Raw genomic sequence first — 17713 nt, 5'->3', positions numbered from 1 at the left:
CTACATATACATAACCCTCCCTGTTCCACAAGATCTGCAGAGGTGGTTTCTGTAAAAGCATTTACATAATTCCTGGAAGGCTCTAATCCACAAAGGTTAAAAATATCCTTGTTGAGGGCAGAGCTGAGCCAACTCAACTGAGCCTGCCCAGAAACCCAGGAAACAGGCAGTGGGATAAAATGAACCCAGGGGGAAGGCAAAATGCTACCTATCTTCAAGTTAACAATGGGATGGTAATTTTAAGAAAAACAGATCAATTACCTTCACTGGGAAATCTAAAAAACTATCTAGGTTTGTCCTTTCCTCGCCACCAATGTTATCGTGGCCCCTATATCTTGTGGGGTAATAAAACATAAGCAGCTTTGGTCATGGGTTTCTATTTAGTTTTAATCATTTCCTACCTAAATCACCTCAAGGACCAAGTCATCACTCATGAATCTGAGTCTTAGTTTTCTCACCTGTTAAATCAAGAAAAGATATCTACTTCATACAAATGAAATGGCTATAGTAAAAGTTCATGGTATACAGTTTTCGTTTAAAGGTCTTTCCTGGGACATCTGGGTGGCTCAGTGGTTGGTCTGCCTTTGGCTTGGGTCATGATCCTGGGGTACTGCGATCGGGTCTCACATCGGGCTCCTGCATGGAGCCTCCTTCTCCCTCTGCCTCCCTGTCATGAATAAATAAATAAAATCTTAAAAAAAAAAAAAAAAAGGTCTTTCCTTCTTTAGCCTTTCTCAGCTAAAGATTAGATTCAATGAAGAGGCAGAGAGTCGGTAAGTCAACTTTTGGTTTCCTTTCAGTGTAAGGTTCAGATGAAATGTTACTCTTTTTGTAGGTTGAAAAGTTGCACTTATATAAGCTTTCTATCACTACATAACAAATTATTACAAACTTAGTGGTGCTTTTTTTTTTTTTTAAGATTTTATTTATTTGAGAGAGAGAAAGAGAGAGTAGCATGAAAGACCACAAGCAGTGGAGAGGGAGAAACAGGCTGTGCATTGAACATGGAGCCTGATGTGGAGCTCAATCCCAGGACCCTGGAATCATGACTTTGAGCCTGATGTGGGCCTCAATCTCAGGACCCTGGGATCATCACCTGACTCAAAGGCAGCCACTTAATCAACCGAGCCACCCAGACACCCCCACAAACTTAGTGGTTTAAAACAACATCCATTCATCACCTTACTGTTGTGTATATCATAAATCTAGGAAGGCTTAATTGTGTTTTCTGCTTAGGGTTTCACAAAGCCAAAGGCAAGGAAGGTGTTGACTGGGCTGGAATCCTTTTTCTTTTTTCTCTTATGTAGGCGCTACGTCCAGCATGGAGCCCAATGTGGGGCTTGAACTCATGACCCTGAGATTAAGACCTGAGCTGAGATCAAGGGTCAGAAGCTTAACCAACTGAACCACCTGTGTACCCCATGGACTGGAATCTTATCTAGGGGTTCTGAGGAAGAATCCACTTCCAAGCTCACTCAAGCTATTGGCAGAACTCAGGTCCTAGCAGTTTTAGACTGTGGTCCCCATTTCCTTGCTGGTTGCCAGTTAGGAGGTCAATTTCAGCACTTTTCAGTCCTTGCATTCAAAGCCAGCCATGGCACATTGAATCCTTTTTCTTTCTTTCTTCTTTTTTAAAAGCATATGCTATTTTTTTCTTTTCTTTTTAAAAAATTTTATTTATTTATTCACGAAAGACACAGATTGAGGAGCAGAGACATAGGCAGAGGGAGAAGCAGGACCCCGAGATCACGACCTGAGCCAAAGGCAGATGCTCAACCACTGGGCCACCCGGGCAACCCCCCCCCCCTTTTTATCTTTTAAAATTTATTTATCTGAGAGAGAGTGTGCACATACATAGAGAAGCAGACTCCCTGCTGAGCGGAGAGCCTGATGAGGGGATCGATCTCAGGACTTTGGGATCATGACCTCAGTCAATGGTTAAGACACTCAATGGACTGAGCCACCCAGGTGCCCCCAAATCCTTCTTTCAAATCTCTCATTTCTCTGTCATCAGCCTAAGAAGGCTCTTTGCTTTTAAGAGTTCATGTGATTAGCTCAGGCCCACACAGATAATCTCCCTGTTAGTCAACTATGCCATGTAATCTAACAAAACCACACCCACCACATCCCATCATTTCCACAGGCTCTGGGGATTAGAGTAGGACGTATTTAGGGGAGTCATTTAAAAATTTCTGCCTACCATGGCACTTACTCAAAAGATGAAAGGAAATGATCTCTTATGGGGTGAGGGGAGGAAAAAGCAGGAACAAATTCTCTAACCAACCATTTACACTAATAAGAGAAGCCAAGCATTTGAAAGAGGCCTGACCTCATCCATCGTATTCTATCCATCACGTCTTCTGCCATTTCTAAGGTTGCTAGCTTGATCACAATGTACTAACAAGGTGCCTTGAGATAAAATAAAAACATTTTAAGGAATGCCTGGGGACTAAAAATATCTTCTTGTATTTTAATTTTTCCTCATCAAATAATGAAAACACCAAGCTGTCCAAAAGTGTATCCTAGGAATACATGTTGGAAAATGCACGATAATTTTAGATACAACTCAATAAAGATGAAGTTTCATTGTCCAAAACGCATAGGACAATATTCTCTACTTACCAGTGTGATGCTATTCCACTTCTTTTTTCTATTCAGAATTCAATTAGAATATTCCTTCATCTCATTTCTCTTGAAAGGATGGAAGACACAGAGCAGCCTCTAAGTTCCTGGACACCAACCTAAGCTAAAACATCAATGCTGTTCCTGAATGTATTTCTCATCCTGATGACCTGAGAAAGCCTCAAACTAATAAATCCATCCTGAAAGGGAGGCTGGAACAGGGTTACTCATTACTGCTGTTTAGTATTTAGATTATTTCCAAAGGACATCATTTTCCTCTAATTAGAATGGCACTCCTCCCCTGGTTCTGAAGAAACACAAGTGACTTGAAAAAACTGAGGAATAAGAGGGAAGCAAGCCTATGTTCAGCATCCCTGGTGCTCTCTCAGATGGCTCTGTTTATAGCTAGAATTTCTACATTTTTTGGATGGTCAGTTCCCTTTTCTATGCCAACCATAAAAGAGGGAGAAGCTATCTACAAATGCCTATAATATGCCCTGAGCAACATGGAGAATGAGAAAGCAAATTATAACCAATATATATTGAACATTGATGGCACCTTCCTCTTCATTTTTTTTTTTTTTTGGCACCTTCCTCTTCAAATACTCAAGGTACCTCTGTGTGTATGCATGTAATTCCTGGATGAACATTATTATCCTTATTTAATAGATGAGGACAAACTGAGGTCCTAGAAAATTACTGGTTAGTGATGTGCCCAGCATCACAGTGCCAGTGGTAGAAGAGAGATTAGAACATCTCCTGAAGGGGATCCCTGGGTGGCTCAGCGGTTTAGCGCCTGCATTTGGCCCGGGGCGTGATCCTGGAGTCCCGGGATCGAGTCCCACGTCGGGCTCCTGGCATGGAGCCTGCTTCTCCCTCCTCCTGTGTCTCTGCCTCTATCTCTGTGTCTATCATAAATAAATAAATAAATAAATCTTAAAAAAAAAAAATCTCCTGAAATTAATGTAACATTGTGGTCAACTACACTAAAAAAAAAGTAAAGAAAAAAAAATCTGACTACAAGGACAAGTAGAAAGCTTTCATTACATAATGTAATCAAAGTTGGAAAGATCTTCATAAAATTTGCTCTTGGACCATCTCTACTAAAACATAGCACTCTTCTTCCCAAGTTGTTAGCAACTTGGGTTGCCATTAACTATCTCCTGGGGCTTGAAACTAAGAGGTTGCCTTGATTCCTCCCAAAGAAATTTGCTTCCAAGCTTCTTGCAGCACCATCTCATCATTCACCTCAGAGAGCACAAAAACACGTGGGCCACTAAGCTGTGCTCTCCCCAAGCACCTAAGTTGATAAAGGGTTAGCTAGAATCACTCCCAAAGAAAGGTCCAAGGAAAGAAGCAAAACAAATACCTGGTGACTCAGAGAGGGGATGGGCAGCAGGGGCCAAAACACAGATACAAATTCAAGATACTGTAATAGAGATCTATTCCGTATCTCAAAATATATAGAATAACTTCCACTCAATCTGGGTTGGAGGAGCTATTCTTGTGAAGGCCCCACTTGGGAGCCCCAAGGCCCAGAATGCATTTTAGTTGGGGATGGTACAGCAATCTGGAAGCAAGCTATGGATAGGATCCCTCTCAACCCTTGATTACAATAGCAAAGGGACAAGGGTGAATGATTTTGGGTGACCTGCTTCCTAAGAATCAGTTTACTCTGGGGTTAAGTCTCTGCACTGGGCTTTAACTTCATAGTCATCAATTAACGCAAAAGAAAAACTGTTGTGGTCATTCACATTATCAGGAAAGGACTTTAAACATACTTAGGATAAGGCTTATTTAAAGTGTATCTAATTGGGGGCACTTGGGTGGCTCAGTTGGTTAAGTAGCGCCTTTGGCTCAGGTCATGATCCCAGGGTCCTGGGATCAAGCCCTGCATCCAGCTCCCTGCTCTGTGGGGGGAGCCTGCTCCTCTGGCTTATGCTGTCAAATAAATAAAATCTTTAAAAGACAAAACAAAATACTACCAAAAATAAACAAACAAACAAATACAATGTATCTAGCCGGGGGGGCCTGGGTGGCTCAGTCGATTAAGGGTATGCCTTCAATGCAGGTCCTAATCCTGGGGTCCTGGGACTGAGCCCTGTGTTGGACTCCCTGCCAAGGGTGGGGTCTGCTCCTCCCTCTACCCCTCTCCCTGCTCATGCTCTAATAAATAAATAAAATCTTAATTTTTTTTTTTTTTAAATGATAGTCACACAGAGAGAGAGAGAGAGGCAGAGACACAGGCAGAGGGAGAAGCAGGCTCCATGCACCGGGAGCCCAACATGGGATTTGATCCCGGGTCTCCAGGATCGCGCCCTGGGCCAAAGGCAGGCGCCAAACCGCTGTGCCATCCAGGGATCCCAATAAATAAAATCTTAAAAATAATAAAGTATATCTAGCCTTTAGAAAACAATTCTTCACTTTCATATTAACTCCACTGTCCAATGTTCCTTTTCAGGAATTTTTAAGGGAAAAGGCTTATCTTTGCTTATTCTTTCCCTCTTGCTTGGGAAAATAAGTCTTTGGCAACACTGGGCTTGGGGGTCCCAAGACCGACAGTATGGTATGGCTCTAAGACATGATCCTTATTCTAGCTCCGCTTCTACTAGTGAATGATCCTAAGAGAACCCTTTAACTTTTCAAACTCTTCGTTTCCTCATTTGTAAAGTAAGGTGCGTGGTTTAGATGATTAAATAAAAAATTCGACAAAGATATTTTTGAGATGCATCATCCTAGATACTTCTAGGAATATAAAAATGAATATGACATAGTCCCTTCAAGGAACCGAGACTAACTTGGAAGATAAAAGACACACACACATATAAATCTACAATTTATCATAGACCAGAAGCATTAGAAAGGATACAAAATGCTCTAGAGTCCTTTTTTTCAGTTAATGCTCATTTGATTGATGGTAGATGGAAACCAGATGAAAGCTTCATAATCAAGAGGCAGCATTTTAAACTAAGTCTTTAAAGATAACAGGGAGTTTAACTAAGAGGAAAGTGAGTAAGATTCAGGAAAAGAAGGCAAAGATGGCCAAAGGGCAAGGCCTGAAGATAAGGACAAGAAAGAGGGAAAGTATTTGAAAATGAAAATACCAGTTTGGGTAGAGTGTATGGGAATAAGAGATAAAGCTGAGAAGGCTGAGGTCAGACTGTTTTTGAATTGGTAAATGACACAACTAGTCTCATACTTAAGGATTAATCTGGGAGTGGTGGATAAAAGTAACTGCTAGAGGGAAGAGACTGGAGGCAGGAAGCCAGTTAAAAGGTTATTGCAATAGACCAAGTGGGTGGCAATGAGGGCCTGAGCCAGGATAGTAGCAGTGGAAACAGCCCATTCGTCGTAATTTTAAGCCAGCCTTGTTTGTTTCCACTGACCCAATCCTCCAAGATAACAGGCCATCCCAGGTGAAAATTATTAAAAAGGACTGCTAATCTGAATAAAGCCTTCCTGACACAGAATGAAGAACAAGTGAGCCCAGACTCATGCAGAGTTTAGAATTGTCACCACCCACCAGGCCTTATACTCTCACCAAGGCACTCAGCCAACTGCGGAGAACAAATATACACAGGAGACACAAGAAAGATCTTATTAATACAGTATTTATTTGTCTTTCCTCTGTCAAACCCTGAGCCAACCACTTTCCCCAGGCTGCCTGGGGAGGTATAGGAAAAGGAACATACAGGGCATACAGGGCAGACAAGACATGGGAGAAAGACCTATGGGAGGTGGAGACGACTCCTTCACATGGCGAAGAGGATGAGAAAGGCCACCATCAGGCAAAAAAGCCCCATGGCCTCCGAGAGGGCAAAGCCCAGAATGGCGTAGGAGAAGAGCTGTTGCTTCAGAGAGGGATTCCTGGGAGAAGGGGAGGAGAAAAGACTGAATTTCTAGTCCACACAAAGAAAAAGACAAACATCAAAGGCAGGCTCAGGGAAAACTCATCTCCATCTCCTCAAGCTCATCTTATGTAATGAGTCTCTCAGAGTGACACCATCATGCCCCCAATTCTTGCCTGATACATCAAGGGCTTACAGACTGAATGATGGGAGTGGAAAATACAAAATTCTGTAACATGGCCCAAGTACAAACATTACCTTCTCTAGTGGATTACCCGTATCATAACTTAAGACCTCTGGGCCTGGACATTTAACTATCCAGGGCCCAACCATAATGGAAGAGGTATCCAGAGTGGCAGAGTCTATCAGAGTAGTGTTTTGAAACTTTAAGTAGCAGAACCTCAAAATACAAAATGTATAAAAATCAAACTACAATGGTAAAAAAGTGCGGGATTTTAAAGGCTTGTTTGACTGGTCTCCCCTTCATTCTTTAAGATGGTCTCTGGGCATATTTCAAAACCCTAGGGCTTTATGGAATACAACCAGAAAAAACCCATTCTAGAGAACAAGGGAATTAGAGGGACAGACTATTTTCTTTCATTTCAAAATAGTCAAAGATTTTGGGCTTTAAGAAGCTACAAATGGTCTGTGGGGTTTAGAAACAAAATGGGATAAAAGACTCCCAACTTTGGAAGTCAATGTATCATTCTATTTCCCTTAGTCTGTCCCCTCTGGAAGCCTTGATGGATAAGGCAAAGAACACCAGCTTCTAACAGAACTGTGGACACAGAAGCAGGCAGGCTAGTTTCATATAAATCCTAACAAATAAACCTATTTCCTCAAAGGCATTAAGAGAACTAGCAGGTCTCAAGAGGATTAATTTAGTTCTAACAGTGAGTTGCCCAGAGCTGGTGGAGACCAAATAGTCCCAAGTGTCAGGAAGCTGTGGGGTTGGCTGCAAAGGCAGTTTTCCCAGGAGTGATGGGGAATTCCCAGGGATGGGGAAAAGCAGCAACAAAACCACTATGCTGACTTGAGGCTCTAGACCAGTGGCAGCAAACTTTCTCTGTAAAGAGCCAGACAGTAAATATTGTAGCTGTTGTGGGTCACACACAGTCTGTTGCCCCCCCCCACCCCACCCCCATTTTCATGACACTTTAAAGATGTAAAACCCATTCTTAGCTCAGCTGTACGAAAACCAAGTGGTGGCCCAGATATGGCCCTCCCACCTTGTTTTGCTGACTTTCCAAAGCTTTTCAAAGGAATTTTCCAATATGGTAGCCACTAGTCACATGTGACTACCTAACCATATTCTAAGCACACAAAATTTAAACTTTATGTACTTTTAGTTAATTAAAAATTTATTTATTTTTAAGTAATCTCTACACCCAACGTGGCACTGGAACTCATGAACCTGAGAGTCACATGCTCTACTGACTGAGCCAGCCAGAAGCCCCTACTTAATTAAAATTTAAATTCAAATAACCACATGTGGCTACTGTATAAGATAGTGTAGAGCTCAAGATCCCTAGATATTTCTGCCTAGATCTTTGGAAATATATCTGAGAGCCAATGGAGGGCCCATCTTACCTGGCATAACCAATGATGAGGCTCCCAAACACAGTCCCAATTCCAGCCCCAGAGCCAGCCACCCCTACAGTGGCAGCCCCAGCCCCAATGAACTTGGCTGCCGTGTCAATGTCCCTTGAAATGGCGCTGGTTTGGAAGCTGCGGCTAGGAATAAGTGAGGTCAGGGGATGTGGGGCTGTCAAGCTGCTGAGGCTCTGTGAAGACACAGGTAGAAGGTAAAGATTTTTAAAAATCTCTTTTTGCTTCGGTAATTTTTGTACCATTTAAGCCTTCTGTGTTATCACATTCCATGCCTTTTCCCCCAAACAGAAAAACTTTTAACTCCCTGGAAAATCCCATAAAATGTTGCCAAGAACTTTTTGATACAAGGTGGGTATCAAATACCTTCAAGATTCAGGTATGGTCTAGAAGTTTAAGACTGAAGCCCTTGCCAGTTGTTGGTGCCCTGAAATCATCATCTATCTGCATGGGACCAAATACCACCAGCCAAAGTCAGTAAACTAGGTCAGGTAATGGTAGTTATCAGCAGCACACACGGGCATGTGCTGCCAGTGGCAAATGTTGGAACACTAGATCATATGTAGTATGGGCCGTCCTCCTATCTTCACCTAAACCAATGGCCTTGATTCTTCACTAACTTTTGTCTGTGATGACTGTCCTCAGCACTCCCCCTACTGGTGCTGCCAGGCAGCCCTCTTCACCCTTCACCCCCAAACCACAGGCCCAATTCCACCTCATAAGGTACCTTATCTGTCAGTGTCTCTGGTGGTTTTAGCACCACTGCAGACAGTGATCGGCTCAACAGCTGAGAGGTGCTCCGGACCTAAGGGGAATGACACAAAGGCAAGAGGGTCAAGAAAGGCAGTGGAGGAGTTTTAGAACCATCCCAAGTTGTCACATGGATGCCCCATTCGTTCTCTTGAACTTAAATCAGAATCTTGGATCAGGGCAGCCCGGGTGGCTCAGTGGTTTAGCGCCACCTTCAGCCCATGGCCTGATCCTGGTGACTCAGGATCGAGTCCCACTTCAGGCTCCCTGAATGGAGCCTGCTTCTCCCTCTACCTCTGTCTCTGCCTCTCTGTGTCTCTTTCATGAATAAATAAATAAAATCTTAAAAAAAAAAAATCTTGGATCATTCTTTTACTTTAGCAAATTTTAGATTCAAGAACTACACTAGTTCTCTTACTTTCCAGGCTTCTCCTTTGGTTTAAGGGAAGAAATCTACTTCCTTTCAGGCCACAAAGTATTACCCTCTCACTATATCCTTTCACAGGCCTTGAGAATGGGAAGAAAACCAAGCCTCAGAAGCAATTGCTTCACTTAGTAAGAGAGATATATTGGTAATGGCCAGCCTGTAAGAGGAAAGCCAATGATTGGAGGAGCATCTTTTCCTAAACACATCCTTCAGGAAAACATGCAAAATGATCCATGCTCAAAATCCACTCCATCCTGTAGCCTTTTCTAACCCCCAGCAAAAGCAGACAACATAGTGGTTACCAGCCAGGGTTCTAGTCAGATACATCTAGAATTTTTTTTTAAAGATTTTTAAACTTATTTATTAATGATATATATGGGGTGGGGGGGGGGGAGGCAGAGACACAGGTAGAGGGAGAAGCAGGCACCATGCAGGGAGCCCAACGTGGGACTCAATCCCAGGTCTCTAGGATCAGGCCCTGGGCTGAAGGCGGCGCTAAACCGCTGAGCCACCAGGGCTGCCCAAGATAGATCTAGATTCTAATCTTAGCTCTATTTCAGCTGTGTAATCTCAGGACAAGTCACTTAAATCTTTCTAAACCTGCTTTCTCATCTATTAAATTGGCATACAATAATCCAGGGTTGATGTGAGAAGTGAATGAAATTATATACACAAAATGGTACACTCAGTGGCAGGCATAATAAGTATTCCACCAACGGTATCCGGGAATAGCACCACCCTTTTCCACTCACGGATGTATGAATCAGTTATCTCCATCAACAAATAATCTGTAATTTCTGGGGCACCTGGGTGGCACAGTAAGTTATATGCCCGACTCAGTTTTAGCTCAGGTCATGATGTCAGGATTGTGAGATCGAGCCCTGCATCAGGCTCCACACTCAGAGCTGAGATTCTCTCTCCCTTTTCCTTTGCCCCTCCCACTTGTAACTCTCTCTTCCTCCCTCTAAAATAAATAATACATCTTAGAAAAAAAAATCTTTTTTCCATGCTGCTGCTTCTGAATCAAATATTTTTCCAATGTGTATTTACAGGTGTTTCAACCACCCCAATTTAACCTCCCAGAGGGAACTCTGGGCTATGGCTCTCGAACACTCAGGGCAAGATCCTGTACACAGTGTATACTCAGTTCAAGTTAGGCTATCTACTTCATGTTTACCATTTCTAGATGGGTTCTAGTTTATAGAACAGAGAGTCAGGATACAAATAACCTGATCTTAGTCTAGATTCTCCTTTACACTCTTCTTCTAATATGGTTGGATGAAAAGAACCAACAGCTTCCAAGGGATCTGAGACAGGGAGTATCTGGTAAGCATTCACTCTCTGCTGTCAGGCTAACACAGCAAAGGACCTTCCACCAGCTCAGCTGTGAAGACAGTCCTATGGCAAGGAGAGATGAGATGGCCCTCCTGAAAAATTCTTCCAAAAAAGGCAGGTACTCACCAAGAAGGGGGTGGAGACGAACTTTGCACAGGCGTACATTTTCAGGGGATGAGGGGCTGTAGCAGGAGAGCTGGAATTACAGAAGCAGCATTGTAAACATTGTCCTTGTTCACCAAAGGACATCCTTATTAGCAGAAAAGGTGCTCTGGAAAAGTTAAATGGCCCTGAGAGCAGAGTGAATGACCTCAAGTCATCAGCAGAGATGGAATTAAAACCAAGTCAAGACTCCCTCCACAGCTGCCTTTCAAGATTTCCTTGTCATCAAGTGACTCCCCCTGTCTGAACAAGTAGCCACCTGGTCTCAACTTTAAGACCTGTCACTCAGTTCCATAGCTCAGGAGTTGGTGTTGTCAGAGGAAGTTCCTGTGTCCTCTAAATTTTCTTCAGTCTCTATTCAAAAGGAACTCTTCTCAAGATTTCATTGTCTGGGACTGAAACAGCTGCCCTTTAAAGACTCTTGGGACATATTTGTTGAAGGCCAAGACCCTGGAAGGATCTCCAACAATCTTTTACTGAATTACCTAAAACTTACTGGATTCCTCAAACACTTCATTTTCCTACCTTAATTAACAGGGGCAGATCAATGAGGAATCCGCCCATTAGTCTAACTATGACTGTTAAAGTATTCATTTTCACATTCACACTAAGAAGCATTCAATTTTGTACGTTCAAGATCTAAAACAATGCTAATACCTGTAGGTGCCCTAAGTTGGTAGAAATATTTGAGACGCTTGTTGAGTTAAAGACCTACAAAAATGATTGCTCCAAGTGAGACATCCACCTGAACTACTTACCTGAGGAAAGGGACAGTGTATTCAAAATGTGTATTCAAAAAATTTTGCATATTTGGGTCCCACTTTAGACGTTCTTGGTCAAGATCTCTGGGTATAAGGCCCAAGTATCCTATACCTCTTTTTTCTTTTTTTTTAATTTTTATTTATTTATGATAGTCACAGAGAGAGAGAGGCAGAGACATAAGCAGGCTCCATGCACCGGGAGCCCGATGTGGGATTCGATCCGGGGTCTCCAGGATCGTGCCCTGGGCCAAAGGCAGGCGCCAAACCGCTGCGCCACCCAGGGATCCCATATCCTATACTTCAAACAAGCTTCTCAAGTGATCCTTAGGTACACTGATAGCACTTTTTTTTTTTTTTTTTAAAGATTTTACTTATTTATTCATGAGAGATACAGAGACAGGGAGAGGGAGAAGCAGGCTCCCTGCAGGGAGCCCAATGCAGGACTTGACCCAGGACTCCGGGATCATGCCCTGAGCCAAAGGCAGATGCTCAACCACTGAGCCCCCCAGGCATCCTGAGAGCATGGTCTTTAAACCAGTCTCCTAATGATCGTACTCATAGAGCCAGGAATCTTCTCACACTTAAAATGCTTCCTAGGGGCACCCGAGAGCCTTTGACTCAGATCATGATCACAGGGTCCTGGAATAGAGCCCTGCATCGGGTTCCCTGCTCAGTGGGGAGTCTGCTTCTCCCTTTACCTCTGTGCTCTCTCTCAATAAATAAAATATCAAAAAAAAGTTAATGCTTCCTAATATGAAATACTCAAGGATTACTTAAACCTGTTAACTAACACTTCCTTAAATGAGTTGTAATCAAGATTTTCCAAGGCTACCCTTGAATCCAGCATCAGTCACTTTCAGATTAATCGATGCCTTCAATTCTTGTCCTGTCTCCAGGTGCTCATATATAACTCTAACCCAATTTTGCTGCAGACTATAAAGGTTTTCTTTGGTCAAAATCAGAAAATTTCCCTAAAGCTTTAAAAAAAAAAAACGTGGACAGGGAGAGGGGCATCTGGGTGACTCAGTAACTGAGTGCTCCACTATTGGTTTCAGTTCAGGTCACTGGCTCAGGGTCCTGGGATTGAGCCCCACAAAGGGCTCTGCACTCAGGCTGGAGTCTGCCTGAACTTCTCTTCCTCCCCCCCCCCCCCCCCCGTCCCTCCTCCCTAAAATAAATAAGTCTTAAAAAATAAAATAAAATAAAAAAGGACTAGACATCTGGCTGGCTGTCAACAGGACATATGACTCCCAGGTTGTGAGTTCAAGACCCAACTTGGGCATAGAGTTTACTTAGAATGTAATAAGTAGGCTGCCCGGGTGGCTCAGCGGTTTAGCGCTGCCTTCAGCTCAGCTCAGGTTGTGATCTTGGGAGTCCCGGGATGGAGTCCTGCATTGGGCTCCCTGCGTGGAGCCTGTGTGTCTCTCATGAATAAATAAAATCTTAAAAAAAAAAAAAAAAAAACGTAATAAATAAGTAAATAAACAGTTTCCCCCCAAGGCAAATTAAACCTCAGTTATTTGCAAAACATATTTCTGCGGGGGGGGGGGTGGGAGGGGGAGTAAATTAAGCAACAGGTTAACAAGTTCAAGGCGGTACTGACGTGTACAAGCCCGCAACATGGGATCCCTGAGTGACTCAGTGGTTTAGCACCGCCTTCGGCCTAGAGCGTGACGGGGGGGGGTCCCGAGATCGAGTCCCACGTCGGGATCCCTGCATGGAGCCTGCTTCTCTGTGCCTCTCTCACGAATAAATAGAAAAATAAAAAATAAAATAAAATAAAATAAAATAAAATAAAATAAGCCCGCAACAAAGGGTGCCACTACAGGAGGCTGCACGAGGTGCAGACGGCTCCCCTGGCCACCTAACCAGGGCGGGCCTGCACCTGCCAGCCTACGCCACTGCGGACCAGGTGAGGAGCAGTCACGTCGCTAGGGAGCTGCTGACTGAACCACTAGCCGTTCGTTCCCTCAAACCTCTCCGTGTGGAGAGCGGGGTCTGGGGAGCGTCAGCGGCCCCTGACAGGAGAGCCGGCGGGCGAGGACCGGCCCACGCGGCCCCGCGCCTCCCCGGGGCCTGCTCCTCAGACAGAACCCCGCCGGCAGCCCACTTCCGGTCCTGGCGGCCGCGCCGGGGGAGGGCTGCGGGTGTAGCCCCCGGCCGCCTCCTGCGCCACGGCCTGCGTGGGAGCGGGTTTCGGCTGCCGTTCCACCACGTCCACGTGGGCTTACAACAGGAGACACCGGCCACCCCCACGGCTTGGGGCAGCAGAGGCGCAGGAGTCGGAGGGACGAGAAGGGGAAGCGGAGGCCGGCGGGGCCTGGCGTTTGTGGCAACGCCCGGTGGGCAAGAGTGAGGAAAGCGCCTCCGTGAGGGCCGAGTGGCCAGGGGGACCGAGTCGCCAGCTCCACGGCGCTCCTCCCGCCCCCCCCCTCCCCACGAGGCTCCCAAGATGGCGGCAGCCCCGCGCGGCTGGAGGTCACCGGCACGCGGCGGGGGCGGCCCGAGGGCGCGGGAGCAGCGGGACGAGGGCGGGCGGGAGGCCCCGGGTGGGAGCGCGCAAGGAAGGCCCGCACAGGACTCACGCGACGTGGGCGTCCCGCGCGCGTGCGCGGCGCATCGCGGGCGCGAGGACACAAGGCCTTACCTGCTCCCAGAGCGGAGACGACCGAGAGGGGCGGGGGTGGTGGTGGGCGGGAAGAGCCAAAGGAAGGCTCGGCGCATGCGCGGCCTGGACCAACGAGTCGCTCTACGAGGGCTAGAGTGACCGCGACGTTGGGGGTCGGCCCGGGCGCCACAGCGCCGCCTGCCAGCTGTGCGTCGGGGCCCGGCCAGTCGCTCCACCTGGTGTTGGAGACGGGGAACTGCAGGCGGAGCGGGCCCCGTGCAGAAAAGAGCTCAGCTCGACCCGGAAAACCCGAAAACCCGAAAACCCGAAAGCCCATCCGTAACGTGGCCTGCGGTTTTGGTCGGCCCAGCGTTTGGGGTCTCGGACGCGTGTCCCCGGTCCCAGCATGTGCAGTCGCGTTGCCAAGCCTCCCTCCCCTCCACACACACAAATACCAGAATCCAGTGCTAAGTAACAGACATCGAGTTTGGGGTTCGGGGGCTCAAAATGTAGCAGAAGGAAAATGAAGTCACGGGACTCCTGCCTTCTGTGGCCCAGGAGCCCCGACCTTATGGATGGGAAGCCCGTGCAATGGGCGAGTAAAGCCGCAGGTCTTTATTGCCCTCTCCCTCTTATTCTAGTGATGAGCCAAGAGGAAACGGGCCTCGCGGACCAGAAGGTAGGGGCTCCCGGGGGCCATGACTCCAGCGCCCGGACGCTGCGCGACCGTCGAGGAGCGGCGGGCACCAGCCTCCGCAGGGCATCGGAGGTCCCTGCAGGGCGGGCGCCATCTGCGGGCGTGTACATGAGCGGCCCTCGCGCCCTTTGGCTCTTCCCTGCCCCCCCCCCGGGGGGGGCGCTCCCGGCCTCACCCCTGCTCCGGGCCTCCTGGTCTCCCCGGGAGGGAGGGGGGCGGCAGGGCCTAGCGCCTCGGCTCCTGCCCCAAGCCCGGCCATCGGGCGTCGGGCTTGAACGCAGCGCGAGAAGGACGGGGAAAGCTCGCCAAACCCCCATAAAAAATAAAAAATAAAAAGAGAGCCGCGGCTGTAAATAAAGCCAAATCCGCCACCCTCCGAGGGGCCGTTTGTCCTCCCCTCCTTGGCCCCGTCCTTCCCGCCGCCCCCTCCCGGCTCCCGGCCCCGCGGCGCCCCGGCCCCGAGCTCCTCCATTTAATCGGATTTGGGAGAAGGGGAGGATAAATCACGGCAGCAGCTTTACGGTCCCGGAGGAGAGGCGAGCCGCAGCCAGGCACACCCCGGCCGGCGATAAAAAGCGGCGCTGAAAGCCCGCGGAGCAATTTCCCGGGACCCCGAGCGACGCCATTACAGGAATGTAATTTTGCCCGGATGAGGCCCCGAGTTTAATTATCCTCGCGGAGGAATTTCAATGCGGCCAATCCATCTTGCAGGCGGGCGGCAGAGGGATTTATATGGGCCCGTTATTTCACACCGATCCTCCATCTGCATTTTTATGGCCCTGAGCTCCTGGAGGGAGGGGGAGGCGCGGGGAGGCACCGGGCGCGGGCGCGGGAGGAGGCCGGGCCTCCCCGCGTCCACGCCGCCCGCTCGGGCAGGATTCTCACCCGTTCCCCCGAAACTCCCACACCGCCCCCGGCCCCAGGGCTAGACTCGGAGCGGGGGGGAGGGGGGAGGTGAAGAGGGGAGCTGGGATCGTAGGGAACCCATCAACAGGTATTCACCCGGCGGCCAGGGGCGCTGCAGGGAGGTCCCCGCCCCCCGCCCCACCCCCACCCCCACCCCCCGCCCCACCCCCGAGCCCGCAGCTTCAGGAGCCGCCACCCAAGGGTCGTGGCAGCCGATGGCCCGACAGTTCAGACCACCCCCCCCCCCAGGATTGGAAGAAGGGGCCCGCGAGGACGCTGGGGGCTACCGGCTGCAGTGCTGACCCCCCCTCGGTGCTGGGCTCCGGATTCACGCCCGACTTGCCGTGACCTTGGGCGAGCGGCTGACCCTCCTGAATCCCTGTCCGCCTGGCAGCGGGGGGGGGGGCGTCAGAGGGCTTCCCCACCCCCACCCCCACCCCCACCCCCACCCCCACCCCCTCCCAGCGAGGGCGCAGGTTACAGGCCCCGGAGCTCATAACAAGGTGCTTGGAGCTCAGTACGAGTGCAGTAAGTGCTAGTAACACCAACACCAGTTCTTGGTATTGTTGTTATCATCGTTGGAGCCGGAAGCATTGCGGTTCGATTCTGCACTGCTCCCTGGGGAGACTCGATTGCAAGATCCCTGCAGGGTCGTCTCCCGAGACTCAACGATCACGTACTGCACTTTTTTCACCCTCATCAATCATGCAAAACAAGTCCTTTGGTCGGTGGATGGAGAGACGGGTGGGGAGGACGGGGACCCGGGGAGGCCTAGGGTTGCCAGGCCCGAAGTCAGAAATTAAATCAGTAGGGGGGCGGCGAGGCTGCGGGCAGGGGCTGCGGTACGTGGGACGGGGCGAATTTCAAGACAACAAAAGGGAACGTTAGGGAAGGGTCTAGGGATCTTCTGAGCCCAGGACTTGGGAAAGGGGCCTTCCACCACTTGAGCGATGGAAAACTGGAATCCGGGAAGGAAAGGGTGTGGAGCCAGACTATCCTTTCCAATCAATCCCTTTCTTTTCCTACCAGACCATGTAACAAGGTTGGCCTGATTGGCCAGTTTTTCTAATGACTGTTAGTGGCACATTCTGACTGGTTAGCAGCCTCCCTGCACAGTGGTGACGGAGAAATGAGATTGATCTTTTCTTTCTTAGGATTGGTTAATAGCCCCCAGGGGGGCCAGAGGCTCATTTTAATTGACTGGATAGGCTAGGAGGGAGGTCCAGCACCTCTCATACAGAAATTCTGAGTGTTCTTTTCCGCAAAGGTCACCAAGAAAGAGTCCTGATTGGCTTATGTATGTTTGCCTTTGGACTGGAAACAATGGCTTAGACAAGAAAAAAATCAAAAGAAAAAATCAAAAGAATCATGCAGGCTTGCCACAGTTCCATTTGAAACCCCAGAGATGGATTCACAGAGAGAAACATAAGAAGGATAAAAAGAGAGAATAGGACATAGAGAAATGCAAAGGAAAAAAAAATTGCCAGAGAGAAGTGGAAGGGTTTGAATAATTTATTTTTCACTCCTGATGGCTTACGATGAGGCTACTTTAGGATGCGCTTTGCTAGATGCACATGTCAACCAGCACAAGGCATGGAAAGAACAGCTGTCTTGGAAGCAGGAGACTGGGGGGGGGGTCTAGTCCTAGCATTACTACTAACACCCCCAATAATTTTACATGTTACCATATATCTCAAAACTCCAGTTTCCTCATTTGGAAAAATCGGGGGGAAATTTTTTAAGGTTTTTAAGGTTCTCTCCAGTGTTAACCTTCTGGGATATCCTTTGTGTTCAACAGGCCCTTTTGTACAAGTTGGAGTGGTACCATTGCACTGCCTATAAGAACTATTCTTATTTCTTTTTTCAATTTATTTTTTGTGAGCCTCTAAGTCCAACGTGGAGCTCAAACTCATGACCCCAGGATCAAGAGTTGCATGCTCTTCTGACTCAGCCAGCCAGGCCCCTGGACAAGGAGGACACTAAGTCTTG

At 47.7% G+C, this 17713-nt stretch overlaps 1 protein-coding gene and 1 long non-coding RNA gene across 4 annotated transcripts; both read right to left on the bottom strand.

Moving 5' to 3' along the window:
- Positions 1 to 369: 369 nt before the first annotated feature.
- Positions 370 to 4548, bottom strand: LOC144296725 (uncharacterized). Its single transcript, XR_013363714.1, has 2 exons — positions 3213 to 4548; positions 370 to 3181 (listed from the first exon to the last, which is right to left on the bottom strand). It is a non-coding gene; the product is annotated as an uncharacterized LOC144296725 (long non-coding RNA).
- A 1664-nt stretch (positions 4549 to 6212) lies between these two features.
- Positions 6213 to 14297, bottom strand: ATP5MC2 (ATP synthase membrane subunit c locus 2). 3 transcript variants are annotated; one of them, XM_077869806.1, is made up of 5 exons: positions 14161 to 14297; positions 10717 to 10786; positions 8806 to 8883; positions 8061 to 8254; positions 6213 to 6489 (listed from the first exon to the last, which is right to left on the bottom strand). In XM_077869806.1, the coding sequence occupies exons 1-5, from the start codon at positions 14235 to 14237 to the stop codon at positions 6375 to 6377; spliced, it is 534 nt and encodes a 177-aa protein (XP_077725932.1). In that variant the 5' UTR covers positions 14238 to 14297; the 3' UTR covers positions 6213 to 6374. The 3 variants fall into 3 exon arrangements, with proteins under 3 accessions (XP_077725932.1, XP_077725933.1, XP_077725935.1); XM_077869807.1 differs by lacking the exon at positions 14161 to 14297 and adding an exon at positions 14099 to 14148; XM_077869809.1 differs by lacking the exon at positions 14161 to 14297 and adding an exon at positions 13117 to 13243.
- Positions 14298 to 17713: the final 3416 nt, after the last annotated feature.

The sequence above is a fragment of the Canis aureus genome, chromosome 25 (assembly GCF_053574225.1).
Source record: "Canis aureus isolate CA01 chromosome 25, VMU_Caureus_v.1.0, whole genome shotgun sequence".
Classification (NCBI taxonomy): Eukaryota; Metazoa; Chordata; class Mammalia; order Carnivora; family Canidae; genus Canis; species Canis aureus.
Note: the sequence above shows the minus strand (reverse complement) of the source record. Positions and strands in the feature narration are given on the sequence as shown.

What these genes read in the sequence shown, in the direction of transcription:
- ATP5MC2 (XM_077869806.1), bottom strand. Translation starts at nt 14,237, where the DNA reads ATGCGCCGAGCCTTCCTTTGGCTCTTCCCGCCCACCACCACCCCCGCC. An exon ending in CGTCTCCGCTCTGGGAGCAG is followed by an intron (nt 10,787 to 14,160) that starts GTAAGGCCTTGT and finishes CTGTAATTCCAG; the next exon opens with CTCTCCTGCTACAGCCCCTC. An exon ending in CAGAGACACTGACAGATAAG is followed by an intron (nt 8,255 to 8,805) that starts GTACCTTATGAG and finishes GTGTCTTCACAG; the next exon opens with AGCCTCAGCAGCTTGACAGC.